The sequence below is a fragment of the Pongo abelii genome, chromosome 9 (genome assembly GCF_028885655.2).
Source record: "Pongo abelii isolate AG06213 chromosome 9, NHGRI_mPonAbe1-v2.0_pri, whole genome shotgun sequence".
NCBI lineage: Eukaryota > Metazoa > Chordata > Mammalia > Primates > Hominidae > Pongo > Pongo abelii.
The window spans coordinates 18,979,871-19,003,434 of record NC_071994.2 but is presented as its reverse complement, the minus strand read 5'-3'; the positions used below and the strand labels follow the sequence as shown (position 1 = coordinate 19,003,434).

The window sequence follows — 23,564 nt, the reverse complement described above, 5'->3', positions numbered from 1 at the left end:
TGGCACGCACCTGTAATCCCCAGCTACTTGGGAGGCTGAGGCAGGAGAATCACTTGAACCTGGGAGCTGGAGGCTGCAGTGAGCCGAGATCACGCCATTGCACTCCAGCCTGGGCAACAAGAGTGAAACTCCATCTCAAAAAAAAAAAAAAAAAAAAAAAAAAATTAAAAATAATAGTAGTTGGTAGTTTTTAAAAAAATGTACCTTTTAGGGGGGAAAAAAACAGTGGTTTTTGTTTCTCCCCAAAATTTTGGAACTTTTTTTTCCTGATTGGTAAAATCTCAGTTTGTGAGATAAAATAATTAGATTGTACTCATGGAAGCATACACAGGGCAGACCTTGCTGAAATCTTCTAATAAAGCAAATCTCAATTAATAATGGTAATTAGAGCCTGTGCAAACAATGGGAAGAGTTCTGCAGTTGGTTTTTCTTCCTGTTAATTAGTTTAATAAATAAACTGGTGGGTACCTTGTACAGGCTTGAATCACTGCTGCAGAAGAACACTTCTATGCAGACAGACATCTACCGTAGATAGTAGAATGTTGGCCAGGGCTCAGTTGCGGGAAACAGAAATCATGAGCTATTTTAACTGAAAGGGTTTACCCTGGGAAGTGAGAGTTTACAGAGTCATTGGAAGGGCTGCTGTATTAGTTTGCCAGGGCTGCTATAATAAGATCAAGGTCTTGGGGGTTAGGACTTCAACATATGACTTTGGGGGTGGGGGAGCACAAGTCAGCTCTTAGCAGCTGGGGAGGAGGCTTTAGGCCTGGACCTGAGAAATGACTCCCAGACTAAGGCTGCAGAACTGACCCCCTAGAGAGTTACCACCTTGGTCACAGACAGCAGAGGGAGGAATCAGGAAGTCCTTGCTGTAGTTGCTGGATGCAGCAGTGTATGTTCTGAGCTGTGATCCTGGGATCAGGAAGCTGCAGCCACTGCCACAGTGTTGGTTCTAGAGCCAGGCAGCATGAGATCCAGTCATCACATCCACACTACAGCTATAAGAAGGAGGAAGGGCAGAAGGTTGTGCTCCACCCTTTAAGGACACTTGCTAGAAGTCAGACAGAACGTCTGGTCACACTCTGTTTGACAGAACTTAGTCACATGCAACATCTAGCTGCATGGGAGGCTGGGAAATGTGGTCTTTGTTCCCAGCAGCCATGCACACACAGGGCCAAAAATCTCCAGGAGTATGATGAAGGGAAAATGGGGGAATGGAGTTTGGGGGTCAAGAGTGGTCTCTGCTGCACGTCTCTGAACAGAGACTCTAGGAGACTAGTAATGAATTCAAGATAAAGCAGCCATTGCGGCCAAGGTTCTCCTCCAGAGCCTGAGCTCTTGGCCATAGGAGCTCACGCCTCCTGTCATTTCCTGTGAATGACTGTGTGCAGTGTAAGCACGGAGCTTCTGCACTCTCGTGGCCAGGTACTCTCCATGTGGCCAGAAACGGCAGTTTCTGAGGGGCTCGTGTTGTAGGTGATGATACAAAGAAGAGAAAGAGAGGGATCAGTTTTCCTAAGTGTGCATTTCATTTCAGTGTAAATATTTTGTGAGGTGGGGCATCCCTGTCTCCTGGAGAAATATATTTTTAATCTAATTGTTTACTTTCTTTGCATAGCCCCTAGTCCAATTCCTGACCCTTCAGTAGCAACTGTTGCCACAGGGGAAAATGGCGTAACTCAGATCAGCAGTACAGCAGAATCCTTTCACAAACAGAATGGAACTGGAACACCTCAGGTGGAAACAAACACCAGTGAGGGTGGCGAAAACTCTGGAGCCAACGATAGTTTAAGAACACCTGAACAAGGATCTAATGGGACTGATGGGGCATCTCAAAAAACTCCCAGTAGCACTGGTAAGCATAGGCTTTTCTGCCAGTCATGTTTCTTAAAGGAAATCAGTATAATTTATAAATGTCATGTTTTCCAAATATTGTTCTTCTCTTAATTACTTAAGAAAATCTTTTAAAAAATTTTTATAATGATAGTAATGCATATTCATTATATAAAACATAGACAAGAAGAAAAGAATAACAAGCAAATCATTAACTGGAGATAACCACTATCACTTGATATACGAGTTTTATAATTTTAAGATATATACATGCCTATGTGCATATGTATATACATATATATGTTTTATTTTGTTTTACAAATATCAAGGTCATCCTTTACATGTAGCTTCTCACCAATATATTACAAATATTCTTCCCTGTTAGTATATACATTTCTACAGGACAGTTTTAATACCTGCCTGGCATTCTATTGTCTAAATCAGGGTTGGAAGATAATAATGGTCCTTGGGCCAAATATAGATCACTTTCTGTTTTTGTAAGTAAAGTTTTATTGAGTCTGCCTATGGCTGCTTTCATGCTAAAATTGAGTAGTGGCAATGGAGAATTTGTGGCTTGTAAAGCCTGAAATATTTATTCTGTGTCCCTTACAGAAAAACATTGCGGATACCTGGGTTAGATCATTGATTCTAAAACTGTGGTTCAGAGATCTCTAGGGGTCTCCTAGATTCTTTCAAGGTATTTCTGGGTATTATCATCATAATACTACTAACATGTTATTTGGCTTCTTTACTCTCATTTTATCATGAGTGTACAGTGGAGTCTTGCAGATTCTATATGATTTTGGATGACACTGTCACTCTTACAGCTAATGGAATGTATGCTTTCATATTGTTTAAAAAACTTTATCTTTTTTATTTCTAATACAGTATGATAAATATTAATCAATATAACCCATATAAACAAAAATTCTCCGGGAGCCTTAATAATTTTTAAGAAGTTAAAAGGGCCCTGAGACCACAGTGTTTAAGAATTACTTGTCTGAAAGCATTGTAAATTATTTAACTACTCCCCTGTTGTTGGGAAGGTAGATTATTTATTTATAATTTTTCATAAAAAACATTGTGATACAATAGTTTTGTTAGTTCTAGAAGTATTGATAAAATCATTTCACATACACAGTTAAAATAAGTCATTGAATTATTTCTAGGGTAATATGAGAAACTTTTAGAAATTCTTAAGGGGCTGGGCACAGTGGCTCATGCCTGTAATCCCAGCACTTTGGGAGGCTAAGGCGGGTGATCACCTGAGGTCAGGAGTTCGAGGCCAGCCTGGCCAACATGGCAAAACCCTGTCTCTGTTAAAAATACAAAAATTAGCCGGGTGTGGTCATGCATGCCTGTAATCCCAGCTACTTGGGAAGCCGAGGCAGGAGAATTGCTTGAACCCAGGAGGCAGAGGTTGCAGTGAGTGGAGATGGTGCCACTGCAATCCTGACAGAGTGAGACTCTGTCTCAAAAAAAAAAAAAAAAAAAAAAAAAGAAAAGAAATTCATAGCAAGCTTATGTTAATTATTGTTACAGAAATTTGGGCTTAGAGGTTGGGACCATACTAGATGGTCTTCCCAGAAATCTCTGGACAGGCTTACTGTTGAAGGGCATTTCCAGAGGAAGCCAATCTACAATGATTGGAATAAGAACCTACTTCTTCAAATGTACAGACATCAACACAGAGTCACAAGGATCAAGAATAATCAGGGAAACATGATATTACCAGAGAGACAAAATAAAGTGCAAGTGGTTGACCGTAAAGAGATGGGAGATGTATGAACTGACGAACTGTCTGGCAGAGAATTCAAAATACATGTTTTAAGGAAGCCCAGCAAACTTTAAGAAAATACAGATAAAGAATTCAAAGAAATGAGGAAAACAATAAGTGACTAGATTGAGATATTTAACAGAGAAGCAAACAGAAATTCTGAAGCTAAAAAATACTTTGAACAAAATGAAAAATGTAATAGAGCGCACCAAGAGTAGAATTGATGAAGTAGAAGAAATAATCTTTGAACTTGAAGACAGATTATTTGAAAATATACAGTCAGAGGAGGAAAAATAAAAAAGTGGATAAAAAGGAATGAAGACTGCCTATAGGATTTATGGAACAGCATCAAAAGACATGGTATTTGAATTGGAGTTCATCTAGGGGAAGAGAATGATAAAGAGGTAGAAAGCTTATTTAAAGAAATAGTAGCAGAAAACTCTCCAAACCTGGAGGAAGATATAAATATTCAGGTACAGGAAGGACAAATGACTCCAGTCAGAGTCAATTCAAACAAGACTACTCCAGAACATAATCACACTGTCAAACATCACAGACAATGGGGATTTGGAAAGCAAAAAGAGAAAAGAAGCTAATAACATATAAGGGAGCTCCACTTTAGCTAGCAGCGGACTTCTCAGCAGAAACTTACAGGCCAGGAGAGAGTGGGATGATATATTCACAGTGCTGAGGGAAAAAACAACCTGCCAACCAAGATTACTATACCCAGCAGAACTGGCCATCAAAAATGAAGGCGAGATAAAAGACTTTCCCAGAGAAACAAAAGCTGAGGGAGTTCATCACCACTAGACATGTCTTATAAGAAACGCTGAAGAGAGTTTTTAAACTGAAAGAAAAGGACACTAATGATTAATTGAAAACATAAGAAAGGATAAGACTAGTAAAATAAATACACAGTCAAATTCAGAATACATGAATACTGTAATGGTCGTACATATCTTTAGTATGAAAGTTAAAAGATAATACTTAAAAAATAATAACTACAATAACTTGCAGGGGGGATATGCAATATAAAAAGATGTAAATGGTGACATAAACAATTCATAATGTGAGGGGGGAATGGACTAGAAGTGTAGAGGTCAGTTTGTGTGTGTGATCAAAGTTGTCATCAGCATAAAATAACCTGTTATAACTATAAGATTCTTTTTATAAGCCTCATGATAACCACAAAGAAGAACCTTTAGTAGATACACAAAAAATAAAAAGCAAGGAATCAAAACATACTACTAGAGAATATCACTTAACCTCAAAGGAAGACAGTAAGAGAGGACGGAAGGAACAAAGAGTCTAGAAAACAACCAAATGGCAGTAGTAAGTTCTTACTTATCAATAATAACCTTGAAAGTAAAGGGTTTAAATTCTCTAATCAAAAGACATAGAATGTGTGAATGGGTTAAAAAAAAAAAAAATCTCAATAATATGCTGTCTACAAGAGACTCACCTCACCTGCAAGGACATGCCTAGACTGAAAGTGAAGGGATGGAAAAAGATACTCCATGCTAATGGAAATCTACAGAGAGCCAGGAGTAGCTATACTTATATCAGATAAAGTAGACTTTAAGTTCAAAACTTTTAATAGAGACAACAAACATCATTTTATAATGATAAAGGGATCAATTCATCAAGAGGTCTTAACAATTGTAAATATATATGCACCCAGCACTGGAATGCCTAAATATATAAAGCAAATATTAATGGATCGAATGGACAGATTGACTGCAATGCATTAATAGTAGAGGACTTCCAACACCTTACTTCCAGCAATGGACGATGATCCAGACAGGAAATCAATAAGGAAGCATCAGACTTAAACTACAGTTTAGACCAAATGGATGTATCAGACATATACAGAACATTCCATCCAACAGCTACAGAATACACACTTTTCAACTGCACCTGGAACACGCTCCGGGTAGATCATATGTTCGACCAGAAAACAAGTCTTAACAGATTTAAGAAGTGTGAAATCATATCAAGTATCTTTTCTGATGATGGTATCAAACTAGAAATAAATAACAGGAGGAACTTCAGAAAATTCACAGATATATGGAAATTAAACAACATGCTCCTGAATAACTAATGGGTTGATGATGAAATTAAAAGGGAAACTAAAAAATATCTTGAGACAAACATCAGTTCTTAAGCAATTTTGTTAACATATTTGTTTTTCTTCCTTAAAATGGTGCCATAACCTCCTTCATATTGCTGTGAGACATAAATTAGAAAATGCTTGTACAGCCCCTGGTATAGGATCTGGGACGTGGTCAGGTCCCCAGCAGGGGTCATGCTGATCTTGCCATCTCCCACAGTAACTATTGTTAATTGTTTTGTCACAAATGCCCCTGAACAATCAATGGGTCAGTGAAGAAATTAAAAGGGACATTTAAAAATTTCTTGAAGCAAATGAAAATGGAAACACAATATACTAAAGCCTATGGGATACACCAAAAGCAGCCCTTCCAAGAAAGTTGACAGCAATAAACTCCTACATCAAAAAAGAAAGCTCCCTGGGCACGGTGGCTCGTGCCTATAATCCCAGAACTTTGGGAGGCCGAGATGGGCGGATCACTTGAGGTCAGGAGTTCGAGACCAGCCTGGCCAACATGGTGAAACCCCGTCTCTACTAAAAATACAAAAATTAGCTGGGTGTAGTGACACACACCTGTAATCCCAGCTACTAGGGAGGCTGAGGCAGGAGAATTGCTTGAACCCAGAGGGCAGAGATTGCAGTGAGCCAAGATCGCACCACTGCACTCCAGCCTGGGTAACAGAGCAAGATTCTGTCTCCAAAAAAAAAAAAAAAAAAAAGCAAGCTCCCAAAACCTCCAGCCTGGGTTTTGAGAGCCTGTCTGAAAAAAACAAAAAACAAAACCCTCAAGTAAATAACCTAATGTGGCACGTTAAGGAACTAGAAAAACAAGAACAAACTAATCTTCAAATTAGTAAAAGGAACAAAATAATAAAGGTCAAAGCTGAAATAAATGAAATAGGCACTAGAAAAACAATAGAAAAGATCAATAAGTTGTTTTTTTGAAAACAAAGAACATTGACAAAGCTTTAGCTAGACTAAGAAAAAAGAGACACTACTCAAATAAGAAAATCAGAAATGAGAGACATTATAAACTGATACCACAGAAATACAAAGGAACAGTTATGAACAATTATATGCCAACAAATTGGATAACCTAGAAGAAATGGATAAATTCCTTGCCATATACCGTTTACTATGATTGAATTATGAAGAAATAGAAAATCTGAATAATCCAATAATGAGTTAGGAGATTGAATCAGTAATAGACCATCTCCCATTTCTATTTATTATTGTTGTTATTCTAAGAGACAGTGTCTCCCTCTGTCACCCAGGCTGGAGTACAGTGGTGTGATCATAGATCACTGTAAGTTGAACTCCTGGGCTGAAATGATCCTTCTGCCTTAGCTTCTGAAGTAGCTGTGGCTATAGGTGTGCACCACTACATCCAGCTAACTTTTAAAATTTTTTGTAGAGATGGGGTCTCACTGTGTTGCCCAGGTTGCTCTTGAATTCCCAGCCTCAAGTGACCCCCACCACCTTGGCCTCCCAAAGTGCTGGGATTATAGGTGTGAGCCACCCAGTCCTCTGCCAAACATTTAAAGAAGATCTAATGACAGTTCTTCTCAAATGCTTCCAAAAATTGAGGAGGAGGGAATACTTCCAAACTCATTTAACAAGACCAGCATTACCTTGATACCAAAACCAGACAAGGATACAACCCAAAACACTATAGACCAAGATGCAAAAATCTTTAACCAAATACTAGCAAACCTAATTTAACAGCATATTAAAGGGATCATTCACCATGATCAAGTGGGATTCTTCCTAGAAATGCAAAAAGGGTTCAACCTGTGCAAAACAATAAATGTGCTACACCATATTAACAGAATGAAGGACAGAAACCATACGATCATTTCAGTAGATGCAGAAAAAATATTTGACCAAAAAATATTGTTAACTGTGCTTTCTTTTCTGAACTTAAGAACTTGCTTTTCCAAAACCTTCCCAGAATCCCTGTATGAATCAACAAAATGTAGTTCTTAACACATTTCTCCTTCTTTAAAATGGTGCCATTAGCTGGGCATGGTGGTGTGCGCCTGTAATCCCAGCTACTTGGGAGGCTGAGGCAGGAGAATCGCCTGAACCCGGGAGGCAGAGGTTGCAGTGAGCCGAGATCACGCCACTACACTCCAGCCTGGGTGATGAGCAAGACTGTCTCAAAAAAAAAAAAAAAAAAAAAGAAATAATGGTGCCATACCTTTCTCACGAAGTTGTTGTGAGGCATAAATGAGAACATACTTGTACAGCATCTGGGACATGGGCGGCCTCTCAAAAGGAGTGCTGCTGTTCTTGCTACCTGCACCACTGTAACTGATATTGTTTCATCATCCTCGTCACCATCATTGTTATTGATTGTAAATGGAAGCACAGTGATCATCTTCCAAATATGCCACTCTGACTCTGTGAACTTGTCACTTTATAAAGAGGAAATTCAAGCTTGGAGGGGCCTTCTGGCATGGCGTTTATTGAATTGTGGGGCACAGGATACTTCCCTGCTTGTTCCATTTTCCTTTCTCTTGTTTCTTCTCCTGCCTTATTTATTTATTTTTTCTTTTGAGACAGAGTCTTGCTCTGTTGCCCAGGCTGGAGTGCAGTGGCGTGATCTTGGCTCACTGCAACCTTCGCCTTCTGGGTTCAAGCGATTCTTCTGCCTCAGCCTCCTGAGTAGCTGGGATCACAGGTGGCTGCCATCATGCCCAATTAATTTTTGTATTTTTGGTAGAGACGGGGTTTCACCATGTTGGCCAGGCTGGTGTCGAACTCCTGACCTCAAGTGATCTGATCTGCCTGCCTCAGCCTCCCAAAGTGCTGGGATTACAGGCATGAGCCAGTGTGCCTGGCTTCCTGCAGTTTTTTTATTGATTGGATGAATGTTTCTATATCCCATGAGCCAGGTGAGGCACACTGTCCATGCACATAGCAAGATGGTAACACTTATGCCATCTTTACTCTTTCGGCATTAGTCCCAAGCTCCTTGAGAATGACTGCCGTATCACCTGGGTTTTACTCTTCGGTTTCTGGTTGTTACTCCTCAGTCTTCAGCTTAATTAGGATGCATCCATTTGGTAGTTTTACAGTTAGTAACCCTGATGGCTTCCACTGGTTTATGATCTTGTACGTCTAAGATGATGAAACTAAGGTTCAGAGAGGTGAGATGACTTTGAGTAAAATTGCATGGTGAGTGACTAGCAGAATTGGACCCTGAAACCAGATTTCTAATGTCCACATCTTGTCCCTTGTTTATCATATCACGGTGGTTCAATAATAATTCTTTGTGTTTAGTGTGGTGTGCTAGAGCTGTCAACAGAGGAACTTGAGACTGAGAGGTTTGAAGGGACTAATTCTAGGTCACACAGCTAATGGATGGAGCAGGTCTTTAATCCCAGATCTGGGTTCCAAGACCAGTCCTTTTCTCTTTACGCTGCTCTGCCCCTGCTATCTTTATGTCAGAAAACCACTGAGCTTCCTTCTAGATGTCAGGGTTTGGCAAAAAAGTTATGTGCTTCTGTGTCATGCAGCGTTTTCTGAGAATGGGGAGATGGACTCATTTTGCATCTTTGATCTCTCTTTTTTATTTTGAGACGGAGTCTCGGTCTTGTCGCCCAGGCTGGAGTGCAGTGGCGCGATCTTGGCTCACTGCAACCTCCACTTCCCGGGTTCAAGTGATTCTCCTGCCTCAGCCTCCCGAGTAGCTATGATTACAGGCGCCTGCCACCACACCCAGCTAATTTTTGTGTGTGTGTTTTTTTTTTTTTTTTTTTTTTTTAGTAGAGATGGGGTTTCACCATGTTGGCCAGGCTGGTCTCGAACTCCTGACCTCAGGTGATCCACCCGCTTCGACCTCCTAAAGTTTGGTCTCTTTTTGTATCAGCTTCTATACAGACTTAACCCCATTTTTAAGTCACAGCCAACATGGCCAACTTCTGTCAGTTTTGCTTCTGTTCCAAAGGCTTCTGTTTTACTAACATACACACATACATGTATGCATATGGATTTAAATAAATTCTGGTGCAGGGAAGTCTAGGAGGCAAAGAGAGATAAAACTCTGTGATTGGAAAGCCACTTCTGGAAACTAGACATATAGAGCAGACCTTGCTCTTACATTTCTTTTTGAAGTGCAATAATTTTTTTTTTTTTTGAAAACAATATAGGGCCCAGTCCTGTGTTTAACATTAAAGCTGTTTCCATCAGTCCAACCAATGTGATCTTAACCTGGGAAAGTAACGACACAGCTGCTTCTCAGTACAAGTATGTAGTAAAGAATGAGATGGAAAATGAGAAGACAATTACTGTCGTGCATCAACCGTGGTGCAACATCACAGGCTTACGTCCAGCAACTTCATATGTATTCTCCATCACTCCAGAAATAGGCAATGAGACTTCGGGAGATCCCAGAGTCATAAAAGTCATCACAGGTAAGATGACTGGCTCCCAGGGATGATGACAAACCATTTCTTATTATGCTGTATTCTAGGGCCTTGTCCATTCAAGTTGCCTGTTGGAAAGAAAATGGTTTTCATAAACTAGAAGAGGAGAAAAGGTGCTATGTTGTTTCAAGCCTGGGATTTCTGGTGGCCACATCATTCAGTATTAAGGCCCTATGTGTTTTGGGAAGTTCTAACTACTTCTGTTTGGTTTTTAAAATCTTTTATTATTGTTGGTTAACACCTACTTTTCTGTTAAGACTCAGGAGTAGAGACTTCCTTAAAAACGTGTGTTTTCATGGTAATTACCAGCCTTTTAAGCTCCCAGGAAATTGATGCTGTGTTTATATTCCCAGGAGTTTCTGTTGGGCAGGGAAGTTTGGTGTATTTTGTAGAGGAGTGTGTGTTTCAAATGAAATAAGAGTTTGATGATATTTAAATTTTAATTCAGATTTGACAGTTTAGATTTTGATTTATCTTAGATGTCAATACTGAAGCCATCTATTATAGCTGCAAACTTAGCTCTTTTTTTAAGCTGAAAAGAACCAAACATTTTAAAAAAACAGGTGGAGAAACTATTTTTTAAGGTGAGGAGAACCAAAAATTGAAAAAAGAGGTCCTCTGTTAGTTTTCTGATCTAGGGGGCTGGGGAGTGTGATCTCAGGGGCTGGAGTCGGCCATGGGCGCCTGAGCTGTTGGAGCCCACGGCTGGAGGTGAACGAAGTCCAGCATGGAGCAGCAAATATGAAACCAGTGGCTTCCGATATTTTTAGTCAGGAAACTATTTCTTTAAACAAAACCTTGCCCAGGAACCCAATAAGTAAAAATAAAAAGAACTGGAGAGAAAAGAGCCAAAGAAATGGGAGTCACAGGCACCCTGACAAAACTCCCGGAGCTCCTCAGAGCACTATTTTAGGGGGGAAAACCTGCCATAAAGGTTTACTCTGTTACATTGTGAAAGAGAGGGAAAGGAGAGCACAGAGAGATGACAGAAGAGAAGAGAATGAGAGAAAAGAGCATAGAACTTGGAAATGGTGATGAGGACAAGGTGACCCCGAGGGGGTGGCCGTGGGAAAGGGGATGCGGAGGTGCAGGAAGCACCGGTAGAGGGGCTGAGTGTCTTTATCTACCTTAAAGCCCTGAGCACAGGGCTGCATTGGAGCAGGTCCATCAGCTGCTGCGTATTGAGCACGGCCCATGTGCCTCTCTGTCCTTAATGTTATTTTGTTCTCACAGTAACCCTGGGGGCTGCAGCGGAAGACACTGTAATGTGGAGAAGTTAAGTTTCTTCCGGTGTCTCAGAGTTAATTAGTATCAAGCGGTGGGGCTGGAACCTGGAGTCTAACTCTAGACCACTGTGGTGCAGTGATGTTCATAACAGCTATCCACAGTCACCGAGCTGGGAATTTATTGGTTCTGCCTTACTTAATGAAACAAAAAGACACATGACTGACCTGATTTAGAAATCTTTGCATGAGAGACATGTGCTGTGAGTAATCATCTTACCGTTTCGGAGCTGGACAGTGCCTTAGAATCATCTAGGCCAATGTCTTTACCTTCAGGCCCCTGCAGCCCTCAGGAGGGATTTTGCTCTATCTGCGGCACTACCTGTGCTTTTCTGTACGTGAAGCTGCAGCCCTGGGTTCTCCTGTCCTCACTGCTACCAGGAGTGTGTGTTCTTGAGCAAGCCGCCCTGCCTCTCTGGGTCTTCGTGTTCTTATTGGAAAAGCGAGGGGAGTGCATGTCATTTTGGGTGAAGTGGTTTGACTTATGTCACCATCAACCAAATAAGGCAATGGGAGGAAGGGCCAGGATGTAGTGGAGATGGAATGTCTTCTGAAAAATCCCCTTGGGGCTGGGATATTGAATGTGCTGCTTACTTGAAATGTCTTGGTAATTTAAAATGATATTATTTGCATTATCTTGAATTGAGACCTTTAGATTAATAAACAGTCACTTTATTTGAGGCTTTGTTCCTGATATCTAAAACACATATAATTAAATGCTACCATTTAAAAGGGACAGTTTAGAAGAGTGTCCAGTCACTAGTGGGGTTAATCTTGGAGAACAGTGTGGATCCTAAACAATTTCAGTTTTAAGGTTTTTTCTTCTCTTCCATGTTATTATTTTCTCCCCCAGCCCTGCTGTGAAATGATGGAAATGCACTGGGCTCTGATAGAAAGGAAGTATTTTTAGTGAGTCACATCGGGACATCAGTGACCTCAGTCATTCTTTCTTTTTTTCTTTTAAAACCTGCTCCCAGCACTGAACCCCAGTCATTCTTAATGAAGGTGACTGCATATATCTTGTTCCATTAATGCATGTTGTATTTTTAAAATAGAGCCGATTCCAGTTTCTGATCTCCGTGTTGCCCTCATGGGTGTGAGGAAGGCTACTCTGTCCTGGAGCAATGGCAATGGCACTGCCTCCTGCCGGGTGCTTCTTGAAAGCATTGGAAGCCATGAGGAGTTGACTCAAGACTCAAGACTTCAGGTCAATATCTCGGGCCTGGAGCCAGGGGTTCAATACAACATCAACCCGTATCTTCTACAATCAAATAAGACAAAGGGAGACCCCTTGGGCACAGAAGGTGGCTTGGGTGAGTTACAAAGGGTACCTTCCGTCTCCCTTACTGGTTCTCAATTTCAGTAACTAAATGTTTTAAAAAATAAATTGCTCTTCCATGTGTATGGAGATTTAGAATTTATAGAGGGCTTTTCCTCCACATTTTAGTTTGATCCCCCACCTGCATGAGGAAGGAAGGAAACGTGTTCTGATTTTACAGGGGAACACATTGGGGCTGAGAACAGCAATAGGAATTGAAACTTTTTAGAGTCTGGCACCCAGGAAAGTAGAGGCCCCTTTAGCTTTCTATCTAACAGCTGTGTCAACCCAAGTTGGGCCTTCAGAGGAACTTATCACGTCTGCTGGTTGACGTTGGCGTTGTCATTTGCAGGTTTCATAGCATTTGCAGAGGATCCCCAGGATAACTCCATGAGAAGGACAGGCACTTAATCTGCATTTTACACTTAAGAAAACAGAGCTGCAGAGTGGGTGTCAGGATCCTTGCTTGCAAGTGACAGAAACCAGACTTTGGATAGCTCAGACAGAAGGAACAATTTATTGGCTCATGTGGATTTTCCTGCTAGCGGGAGGCCTCAGAGAAAGAGATGAGGCAATTCTCATCTCTCCCTCTTGCTTCTTTCTGTTCATCAGCTTCATTCTCAGAGCAGCTCCCTCTGCACACTTAAGGAGCCCAGCTGCTCCCGTTTCACACCCTGCAGCTGCCCCACCAGCCAGCTGCCCCACCAACCAGGGTCTGGTCCAGGAAAACGTGTCTTGAGTGGGGTCTGATTAGCAAAGTCTGCTTCATGGAGCTGTCCCTGGAAATCCATGCTGGGACAGGAGAAGATAACATCCCAAAGAAGGGAGAATGACCTGAAATAAGCAGAGTTTGAAAGAGAAGCACCAGATATCTGTGGTGCTACTAGAATAACAGTACAAATGGAGATGGAGCTATCAGGCCTTTTTATGGGGCTGCCTCTCTCTCTGGAGGACGAAGGGAGCAGATATTGGTGCAGCACCAGCTGTGGCCACTGTCTGATGGCCATCTGATGGGGTGGGGGCTCCGAAGGAAAATGGGGGATGTGTCCCTCTTGTGGTTGATGTCTTTTTGTCTCCTGTGCTTGAACAGATGCCAACAACACAGAGAGAAGCTGGGCAGGGAGCCCCACCGCCCCTGTGCATGATGAGTCCCTCCTGGGACCTGCAGACCCATCGTCTGGCCAGCAGTCCCAAGACACGGAAGTCCTGCTTGTCGGGTTAGAGCCTGGCACCCGATACAATGCCACCGTTTATTCCCAAGCAGCGAATGGCACAGAAGGACAGCCCCAGGCCATAGAGTTCAGGACAAGTAGGTTGAACTTTGTAAAATGGTGGCAGCCAGAGTTTCCTAGCACAATGTTCTGTCTCCTGTGATTCCGATTCTGAGTGATTTCTTGCATAACAGCTAGTTTTGATGTCAGAGGGAGCTTTCTGGAGGAGATTTTGGACAGAGCAGATCTGCTCGGTTTCTTCTTAACTCCATGGGCAGTGCACATCTCTCATTAAGTGAAATCAAATACATGGAGCAGCCCCTGTGTGCGGGCACTGGGCACTGCCTCGTGCCATCTTTCACAGCTCTGCGTGGTGGCTGATGGGACAAACTGGCATCATACTTTCCTCTTAAAAACAGATAATCATTGCTTATTTTTCCCCTGCTCTGAGTTAACAAAGTTATGAAAGTGAGTTTCATTTTTTCACCCGCCTTGTAATTCATACCAATCTTTCTGTTGAAATGCTTGTTGACATGCACGTTGCTGCTTCCTCGCTATAATTTATCAGCACTTTCACTCTGTAAGTTCACTAATATTTGGAGGCTTTGGTGAAAAGAGCGGAAGGGGATACTTAGAGGTAGTTACTGGCCAGGCTGTGTTACTTGTACAGGGCTAGAAGTTTTGGCAAGACATTGGTGAGAAGCCATGTCTGTAAGGAATGACAGTTTTTCCTGGTATCCACGTTGAAGGAGGGTCCATTTGTGTCCTTCCTTCCCTTTGTACTTGTTTTGCTAACGTGGGAGTGGGTGGGGAGGATGTGGCCATAGGACAGGCCGCCTGACCTCATGGGGCCTGCAGTGATCTGGCAGGAGTGGCAGGCGGGAGGCTCTCGGGTGAGGAGGGCTTGGATTCCAGAGGGTGGGTTAGTTGGAGGAGGAGGAAGGGGCTCCTATATGGGTACGGTTGGCAGTGGTGGGGTGTGCTGCATACGGTAAGCTTGCGTGAGAGAGTGAAAGGGGCTGAAATCTGGTCTGTGTGCCCTGCATCAAGCCATGCACCCAGGGCTGGGTCCAGCCAGGGGAAGGGCCCTTTGACTGATTTGCTAAAAGGACTCGTGGATTCGTGTGGGCCTGGGGTCCCTGCTTTTTAAAGCAGTTTGAGCAGAAGCAAAGTAGTAGTGATTACATCTCAGGCTCTTGGTGCTGTGAATTCACACACATCCTGCTTTGCATTGAACTGTCTTCATGCTTGGTAAATAATCATTATAGTAGCCTTTCCCTCTCTATAAGGGGCGAGTGTGTGTGTATAGATAAGTCTTAGTCAGTTTGGGCTGCTGTAACAAATGGCCATGCACTAGATGGTGTAAACAATGAACATTTATTTCTCAGGGTTCTGGAGGCTAGAAGTCTGAGACTGGGGTGCAGCATGCCTGGGCTCTGGGTGAACACCCTCTTCCTCTTCCGGGTTGCAGGCTCCCTGGGTCTTCACGTGGTTGAAGGAGTGAGGGAGCGGTTTCTCTCCAGCCTGTTTGATAAGGGCACTAATACCATTCAGGAGGGAGGTAATTCATGACCTAATTACCTCCCAAAAGCCCCGCCTCCTAAAAGCATCACATCAGGGGTTACGATTTCAACACAGGAATTTTATGGGGACAGAAACATTCAGTCTGTTGCAACACACACACACACACACACACACACACACAGATAAACAAACACACATTTCCACCCATCCCAGAGCACCCTGCACTTTTCAAGTGGCTAGTTAGGTGGGGCAGGGTTAAGGAAACCATCAGAGGACATTGTTGAGGCACCCAAGACTAGCCCACGGCAGAAAGCCACCTCTAGGGTTGAAGTGCTAGAGGAGGACAGGGTGTTTCTGGAGCCCAGTGAGAGCTGGGGCAGTGGAGGACACAGCTGTGTCAGGACAGGAGGCCCAGAGCAGGAGGCGATGGAGGAAGGCACCGACTCCTTTCTCCTGTGGCCCTTCGGGGGCCTGCCCATTGGCTTATGGTGGAACGTGGTCACAGCCCATGTGGCAAGAACCCCCGTGATGCCTTGCACAAGGTCAGCCTCCTGGGCACAGAGCAGGTGAGGGAAGGGCAGTGGATACGTTGGGAGGGTGGAGTGGGCAGGTGGCGAATAACTGGCACTCGGGTTATCTTTTCTTGAGGTTAGGATTGCTCTCCCAGTTTTATAGATGAGGAAGCTGAGCTCAAGCGGTTTTCCTGCGGCCCACCTGGGTGTCATAGCAGAGCGAGCCCTGGAACTCAGGCCTGCCTCGTCCTGACTTCTGTGATCTCAGGCGATCACATAGATCACAGTGTTCGCTCTTGCATCATGTGTGTTTGACAGCTTTTCTGGGTGCCCCTGGCCCTAGGGTAAGACATGCAGAGTCCAAGTCATCATTTAGGTCAAATCTCTAAAGTCAACTTACAAAAAGGAACAAAGAATAACCCTGCAGGTGCCATTGGCCAGGTTGTTTCTTCACCGCCCAATGATGCCTGACTTTGGCTGGGACCCTCATGCTTCCTAGCCGTGGTTGATGGTGCAGAGGAGGAAGGAACACTCCCCAGGAGAGTTTGCTGGGCTTGACAGCATGCCCTGATGACCTCTCCCTCCCTCTGCCTTGGCCGTTCTGGTTATTTTGAACTCCTCTTGTGTTCTCACAGATGCTATTCAGGTTTTTGACGTCACTGCTGTGAACATCAATGCCACAAGCCTGACTCTGATCTGGAAAGTCAGTGATAACGAGTCGTCATCTAACTATACCTACAAGATACATGTGGCGGGGGAGACAGATTCTTCCAATCTCAACGTCAGTGAGCCTCGCGCTGTCATCCTGGGACTCCGCTCCAGCACCTTCTACAACATCACAGTGTGTCCTGTTCTAGGTGACATCGAGGGCACGCCGGGCTTCCTCCAAGTGCACACCCGTGAGTTCATGCCTGGCTCTTGCCACCCTTTCCTGCTGTCCTGCTACGTGCCAGGCCCAGACACAGGATGCATGATATAATAATGGTGACTGTCGGCTGACCACATGCCAAGCTTCGTGTGACATGCTTTCCTTGCACTGGCACATTGTATGCTTACAACAGCCCTGTGACGTGGTTGGAAGTAGCCTTATTTTATAGATAGGAAGCCAAGGCTGAGAGAGGTGCTAGACAGGTGTCACAGCTGGAAAGTGGCAGAGGTGAGATTAAGCCTCTGGTATTTCTCACCTGGAGCCTGCGCTTGTAACTCTCTTTCCAGTGTGGAGGAGACCTAGAGTGAATTGATACAGGGAGACAAAAATGACCTGGTATTCATATCCCCTTGTGTCTTGGGTGCCGACATTATAATGAATCACTGGCACAGCTGTATCTCTGTTTGTTTAAATGTCCCTTACAAATAAGATTTTATGCAGCAAATAAAAAGCTTTAGGTTTCAAAGAAGGTCCAATAATGTAAAATAAAACAGTAATGGTGCACTAGTAGTACGGTGGTATAATATTGATTATATACTATTAAACAATAGTAGTGACACCAGCACTGCATTTTGCACTGTGCCATGAGATTTATAGACACTGCAGTGGCCTCCAAGGTAGGTATTGGGGTCCCCTTTTACAGATGAGGAATTGACACCCTCATGGCTGAATAGTTTGCCCAAAGCCACAGAGCTCGTGAGTAGCAGAGCAGGACTTGAACCCAGGGGTGCGTGGCTCTGGACCCAGGGCTTATCCCACAAGAATGTCCATTCCTTCGCAGGAAGCACGCCTTAGCATTCTTATAGATGTATTTTGGACTGGATCTTTGGGAAAATGAAATATACTTGCATTTATTTACCTTTTACTCTTTTACTATTTATTAGTTAGGATTAGGTTCAGCCACGAGTAACACCACCAAAAACAACAACAAAAAAACCCAAGTATCCATGGCTTAAACAAGACAGGGGTTTATTTCTCTCTCCTGTAACAGAAGCCCAGTGCTAGGCAGGATGGGGATGATAGAGGTTATCCAAGGCTCAGTTGTATGAAACAGAAACTGTGAGCTATTTTAACCAAAAGGGATTTGTCCTGGGAATTGAGGTTTTGCAGAATCATTGGAAGAGCTGGTGTATTAGTTTGCTAGGGCTACCAGAACAAGTACCAAAGGCTGTGTGGCTTAAACAACAGAAATAGACTTTCTCATAGTTCTGGAGGCTGAAGGTCAAAGATTAAGGCAATGGCAGGTGTGGTTTCTTCTGAGGCCTCCCTCTTGGCTTATAGATGACTGTCTTCTCCCTCATGTGGTTGTCCTTAGTCTGCGTGTGCCTATGTCCTCATCTCCCTTTATAAGGACACCAGTCTTGCTGGATTAGGGCCTACCTTCATGACCTCACGTTAACTTAATTACCTCTTTAAAGACCCTGTCTCCAAAGACAGCCACATTCTGAGGTCTTGGGGGTTAGGACATAAACATACACATTTGGGGGTGAGGGAGCACAAGTCAGTTCATAACAGTTGGGGAGCAGGCTTTAGGCCTGGCCACAAGAAATGACTCCTGGACTAAGTCTGCAGAACTGACCCCCTGGACAGTCACCACCTTGGTCACAGACAGCAGAGGGAGGAATCAGGAAGTCCCTGCTGTAGTTGCGGGATCCAGGGGTGTATGTTCTGAGCTGTGATCCTGGGATCAGGAAGCTGCAGCCACCGCTGAGGTGTTGGTTCCAGAGCCAGGCAGCGTGAGCTCCAGTCATTGCATCCACACTACAGGTATAAGAAGGAGGAAAGGCAGAAGGTTGTGCCCCACCCTTAAAAGACACTTCCTAGAAGTCACCCAGTACCTCTGCTCATGCTTTGTTGACCAAAACTTAGTCACACGCAACATCTAGCTCCATGGGAGCTGGGAAATGTGGTCTTTGTTTCCAACAGCCATGCACACACAGGGCTAAAAATCTGGGTGGGTATGATGAAGGGAAAATGGGGGAATGGATTTTGAGGGTCAAGACCAGTCTCTGCTGTCCCTCGCTGAACAGAGGCTCTGGGAGGCTAGTAATGCATTCAAGATAAAGCAGCCAGTGTGGCCAAGGTTCTCCTCCAGAGCCTGTGCCCTTGACCACAGGAGCTCACGCCTCCTCTCATTTCCTGTGAATGATTGTGTGCAATGTGAGCACAGAACTTCTGCACTCTCATGATCAAGTGCTCTCTCCATGGCCAGAAACAGCAGTTTCTGAGGGGCTCATGTTGTAGATGATGATACAAAGAAGACAGAGAGAGGGATCAGGTGTCCTAAGTGTACATTTCATCTCAGTGTAAATATTTTCTGAGGTGGGGCATCCCTGTCTCCTGGAGAAATATATTTTTAAATCTAGTTGTTTACTTTCTTTGCATAGCCCCTGTTCCAGTTTCCGACTTCCGAGTGACAGTGGTCAGCATGACAGAGATCGGCTTAGCATGGAGCAGCCATGATGCAGAATCATTTCAGATGCGTATCACACAGGAGGGAGCTGGCAAGTCTTCGGTAGAAATAACCACCAACCAAAGTATTATCATTGGTGGCTTGTTCCCTGGAACCAAGTATTGCTTTGAAATAGTTCCAAAAGGACCAAATGGGACTGAAGGGGCATCTCGGACAGTTTGCAATAGAACTGGTAAGCAAATAGGCTTTTCTGTTAAACCATCATGTTTCTTCAAGGAAATCAGTATAATTAATAAACATAATGTTTCCAAATATTTTTTTCTTTTAATTATCTAAGAAAAAACTTTAAAAATTTTCATAACACTAATGCTTATTTATTATATGAAATACAGACAAGTAGAAAAAACTTACATGGAAACCATCAAGCAGAGATAATCACTTTTGATGTATGACATTTTACAATTTTTAAACATATACATGTAGATACACAAATATATGTGTGAGTATACATATATTTAATACATATATATTTAATATTTAATACATACACACACACACACAGATATATATATATATATATATATATAAAATTATTATTTTTTTGAAACAGTCTTACCCTGTCACCCAGGCTGGAGTGCAGTGGCATGATCTTGGCTCACTGCAACCTCCACCTCCTGGGTTCAAGTGAAGCGATTCTTGTGCCTCAGCCTCCTGAGTAATTGGAATTACAGTGTGCACCACCATGCCTGGCTAATTTTTATACTTTTAGTAGAGACAGGGTTTTGCCATATTGGCCAGGCTGGTCTTGATCTCCTGATCTCAAATGATCGGCCCACCTCAGCCTCCCAAAGTGCTGGGATTACCGGTGTGCGCCACTGCACCCAGCCCACAAATATATATTTATTTCTTTCACAAACATTGAGGCCATCTGTACACGTGGTTTTGTAATCTGCCTTTTCCCCAACTTGCCAATTAATTATGAATATTCTTTCCTCTTAATACAATATTTCTACAGGATGATTTGAACACCTGCCTGGAATTCCATCATCTGAAACAGAGTTGGCAGATAAGAATGGCCCCTATGCCAAATTTGGCTCACTGTCTGTTTTTGTAAATAAAGTTTTATTGGATCACAGCCATGTTCATTTGCTTATGTACTGTCTATGGCTACTTTGGTGCTAGAATTGAGTAGTGGCAGCAGAGAATGTGTGGCTTGTGAAGCCTGAGATATTTATTTTCTGGCCATTACAAAGAATGTTTGCTGACCTCTGGGCTAGATCAGTGGTTTTCAAATTGTGGTCCAGGGCTCTCTAGGGATCCCTAGGTTCTTTCAAGGGGTCTCCAAGGTAGTATTATCGTAACAATACTAAAATGTTATTTGGCTTTTTCATTCTCATTCTCTTTTGGAGTTTTCCAACTTTGATCCAATATGGGATGACATTGTCTCTCTGAGGGTTAATGGAATATATGCTGTGGATTCTTAGATTTTAAAAATTTCTGCTGGGCGTGGTGGCTCACGCCTGTAATCCCAGCACTTTGGGAGGCCGAGGTGGGCGGATCACGAGGTCAGGAGATCAAGACCATCCTGGCTAACAAGGTGAAACCCCGTCTCTACTAAAAATACAAAAAATTAGCCGGGCGCGGTGGCGGGCGCCTGTAGTCCCAGCTACTCGGGAGGCTGAGGCAGGAGAATGGTGTGAACCCCGGGGAGCGGAGCCTGCAGTGAGCCGAGATCGTGCCACTGCACTCCAGCCTGGGCAACAGCGAGACTCTGTCTCAAAAAAAAAAAAAAAAAAAAAAAAAATTTCTTCATTTTAAATCCCTGATATAGTAAATATTAATAAATATAACCTATGTAAATACAAATTCTCTGAGAGCCTTAATAACTTTTAAGATGGTAAAGAAGTCCTGAGAGCAAAAAGTTTAAGAACCTCTGGTCAAGATGTGTTAGAAATTACTGTGCTGTGTTGGGCAGGTGGACTGTTCACAGTCTTTCCTAAACAACGCTGTGATGCGATACTTTGTTAGTTCTAGAAGGCTAATTGAAATTGATAAAATCATTTTATAGTCAGCTACGGTGGCCTGCACCCCTAGTCTCAGCTACTTGAGAGGCTGCGGCAGGAGGATTGCTTGGCCTAACAGTTGCAGACCAGCACCAGCCTGGGAGACCCTGTCTCAAAAAAAAATTTTTTTTTTTTTTATAGAAACAGTTTAAATTATTAAATTGTTTCTAGGCCTACAGGAGAAACTTCTGGGAAATCCTAGAGAGTAATGTTCATTATTGTTGTTTTAAAATTTTGAAATAATTGTTTTTTGGAAAGGTTGAAAAACATACAGTCTTCCTTGATCTAAGATTCAAGATAGTTGAAATCTTTTATACAGAGGGTAGAATAAAGATATACCTAATGTAAATGATGAGTTAATGGGTGCAGCACACCGACATGGCACATGTATACATATGTAACAAACCTGCACGTTGTGCACTTGTACCCTAGAACTTAAAGTATAATAATTAAAAAAAAATATATATATATATAAAGAAATGGGACAGATTCCTTGAAACACACATGAAATGAGTTAGGCTTTTGAGATTCTCCTTGAAGAAGCTTCTTCAACTGTGCTGGTTGGATTAAGCACCGATAGTCACTCAGAGGGTCTGCTTCTGAAATAAGGGATCTACTAAAATGCATCCCTCGGATGAAATGCAGTATTCCCTTTGCAAATCTGCATTTCAGACTGTTGACATGACGTCTTAACATCCACATGTTTCTTCTGTCTTTTAAGGATGTGGATAATGGTAAGAGGATCAGCACTGAGGGAGATGCATGATATTGTGCTACTTGCTATTGCCCAGAACTTACTGTAACAATAATATAATATGCTGGGGGTCTGCAAAGTGCTGAGTGCTCTCATACTGTATTTTACATTTTTAACACAATTTCATGGAGCAGGTATTATTACCATTTCTGTCTCACAGAGTAAGAAATGGGGGCTCTGCGAACTTAAGTAACTGGCCCAGAGTGACAAGGTGGCAAACTGACCTGTGTCTGCTGTCTAAGACCAAGTGCTTAACCACCATGTAGATTGACACTTTGATGTGGTACAGCAGTAAAGTTTAGTATTAGTGAGGAGAAGGCATCTCTTTTACTATAGTTTATTATGAATATTCTTTCCTCTTAATATCAGTATTTCTACAGGGTAATTTTAACACCCGCCTGGAATTCCATTGTCTCAAAGGACCCGTTTCATTCAATGGTCCCATTGAATGAAAGTCAAGCAGGCTTGCTATAAGATCTAAACTCTTAGGGGGGCTACCTTTCTATTATCAAATAACCTTTATTGTTATTGGAAAAAGTCAGCTTAACAGCATTAAAAGCAATTTCGAAAAAAGGAAACGAATACCATATGATCCAGTAATTCCAGTCCTATGTATATCTCCAGAAGAATTGAAAACAGGGCCCTGGACAGTTATTTATACATCAGTGTTCATAGTAGTAGCATTGTTCATAGTAGCCAAAGGTGGACCCAAGATCCCATCAACAAATGAATGGATAGATAAAATGTGGTTCATCCATACAACAAAATACTATTCAGCCACAGAAAAGAAAGAAATTCTGATTTATGGTACAACATGGATGGATCTTGAGGACATTATGCTAAGTGAAATAAGCCAGACACAGAAGGACAAATACTGGATGATTCCACTTACATGAGTACCTAGATTAGGCAACTTAATATTCTACACAAATTAGAATAGAGGTTACCAGGGGCTGTTCAGAGGAGGGAGTGGGCATTATTGTTTAATGGCTACAGTTTATGCTGGGGATGATGACAGTGTTTTGGGTACAGGTAGTGGTGATAGTTACACAACATTGTGAATATTGATGACACCGAATTGTACACTGACAAATGGTTAAGATGATGAATATTATGGTATGTATGTTTTACCACAATAAAAATAAAAAGAAACAAATATCTCTACTTTTCTAACCCAACCGAATTCCTTTTCTCTCTGTGTCCACAGTCATACATTTTGCTTGTATTACTGTAATTATTATACAAATACTTTTATTTTGTATTTGAATTTTTTTTTACTCAGTCTATACCACAACTTTCCCCTATAGTTAGCATGGCCTTCATGTTTTTAGTGGCTAAAGAATATTTCATCATGCAGCCAGATCACAGTGCCCACAGCCCTCCCCATGTTATTGAATATTTAGGTTGT

The 23,564-nt window shown here is 42.5% G+C and overlaps 1 protein-coding gene across 2 annotated transcripts in view; it reads left to right on the top strand.

Moving 5' to 3' along the window:
* Positions 1-23,564, top strand: part of PTPRJ (protein tyrosine phosphatase receptor type J) — a 190,323-nt gene that overhangs the window by 130,412 nt on the left and 36,347 nt on the right. Inside the window, exons 3-9 of one of the 2 annotated variants that reach the window (XM_054525740.2) lie at positions 1,619-1,855; positions 9,875-10,138; positions 12,489-12,746; positions 13,842-14,060; positions 16,634-16,897; positions 19,314-19,571; positions 20,355-20,474. In XM_054525740.2, coding sequence (XP_054381715.1) covers positions 1,619-1,855; positions 9,875-10,138; positions 12,489-12,746; positions 13,842-14,060; positions 16,634-16,897; positions 19,314-19,571; positions 20,355-20,359 — 1,505 coding nt within the window. In that variant the 3' untranslated portion in view covers positions 20,360-20,474. Of the gene's footprint in view, positions 1-1,618; positions 1,856-9,874; positions 10,139-12,488; positions 12,747-13,841; positions 14,061-16,633; positions 16,898-19,313; positions 19,572-20,354; positions 20,475-23,564 lie in introns of those variants that run through there. The other variant, XM_054525741.2, reaches the window with a different exon arrangement.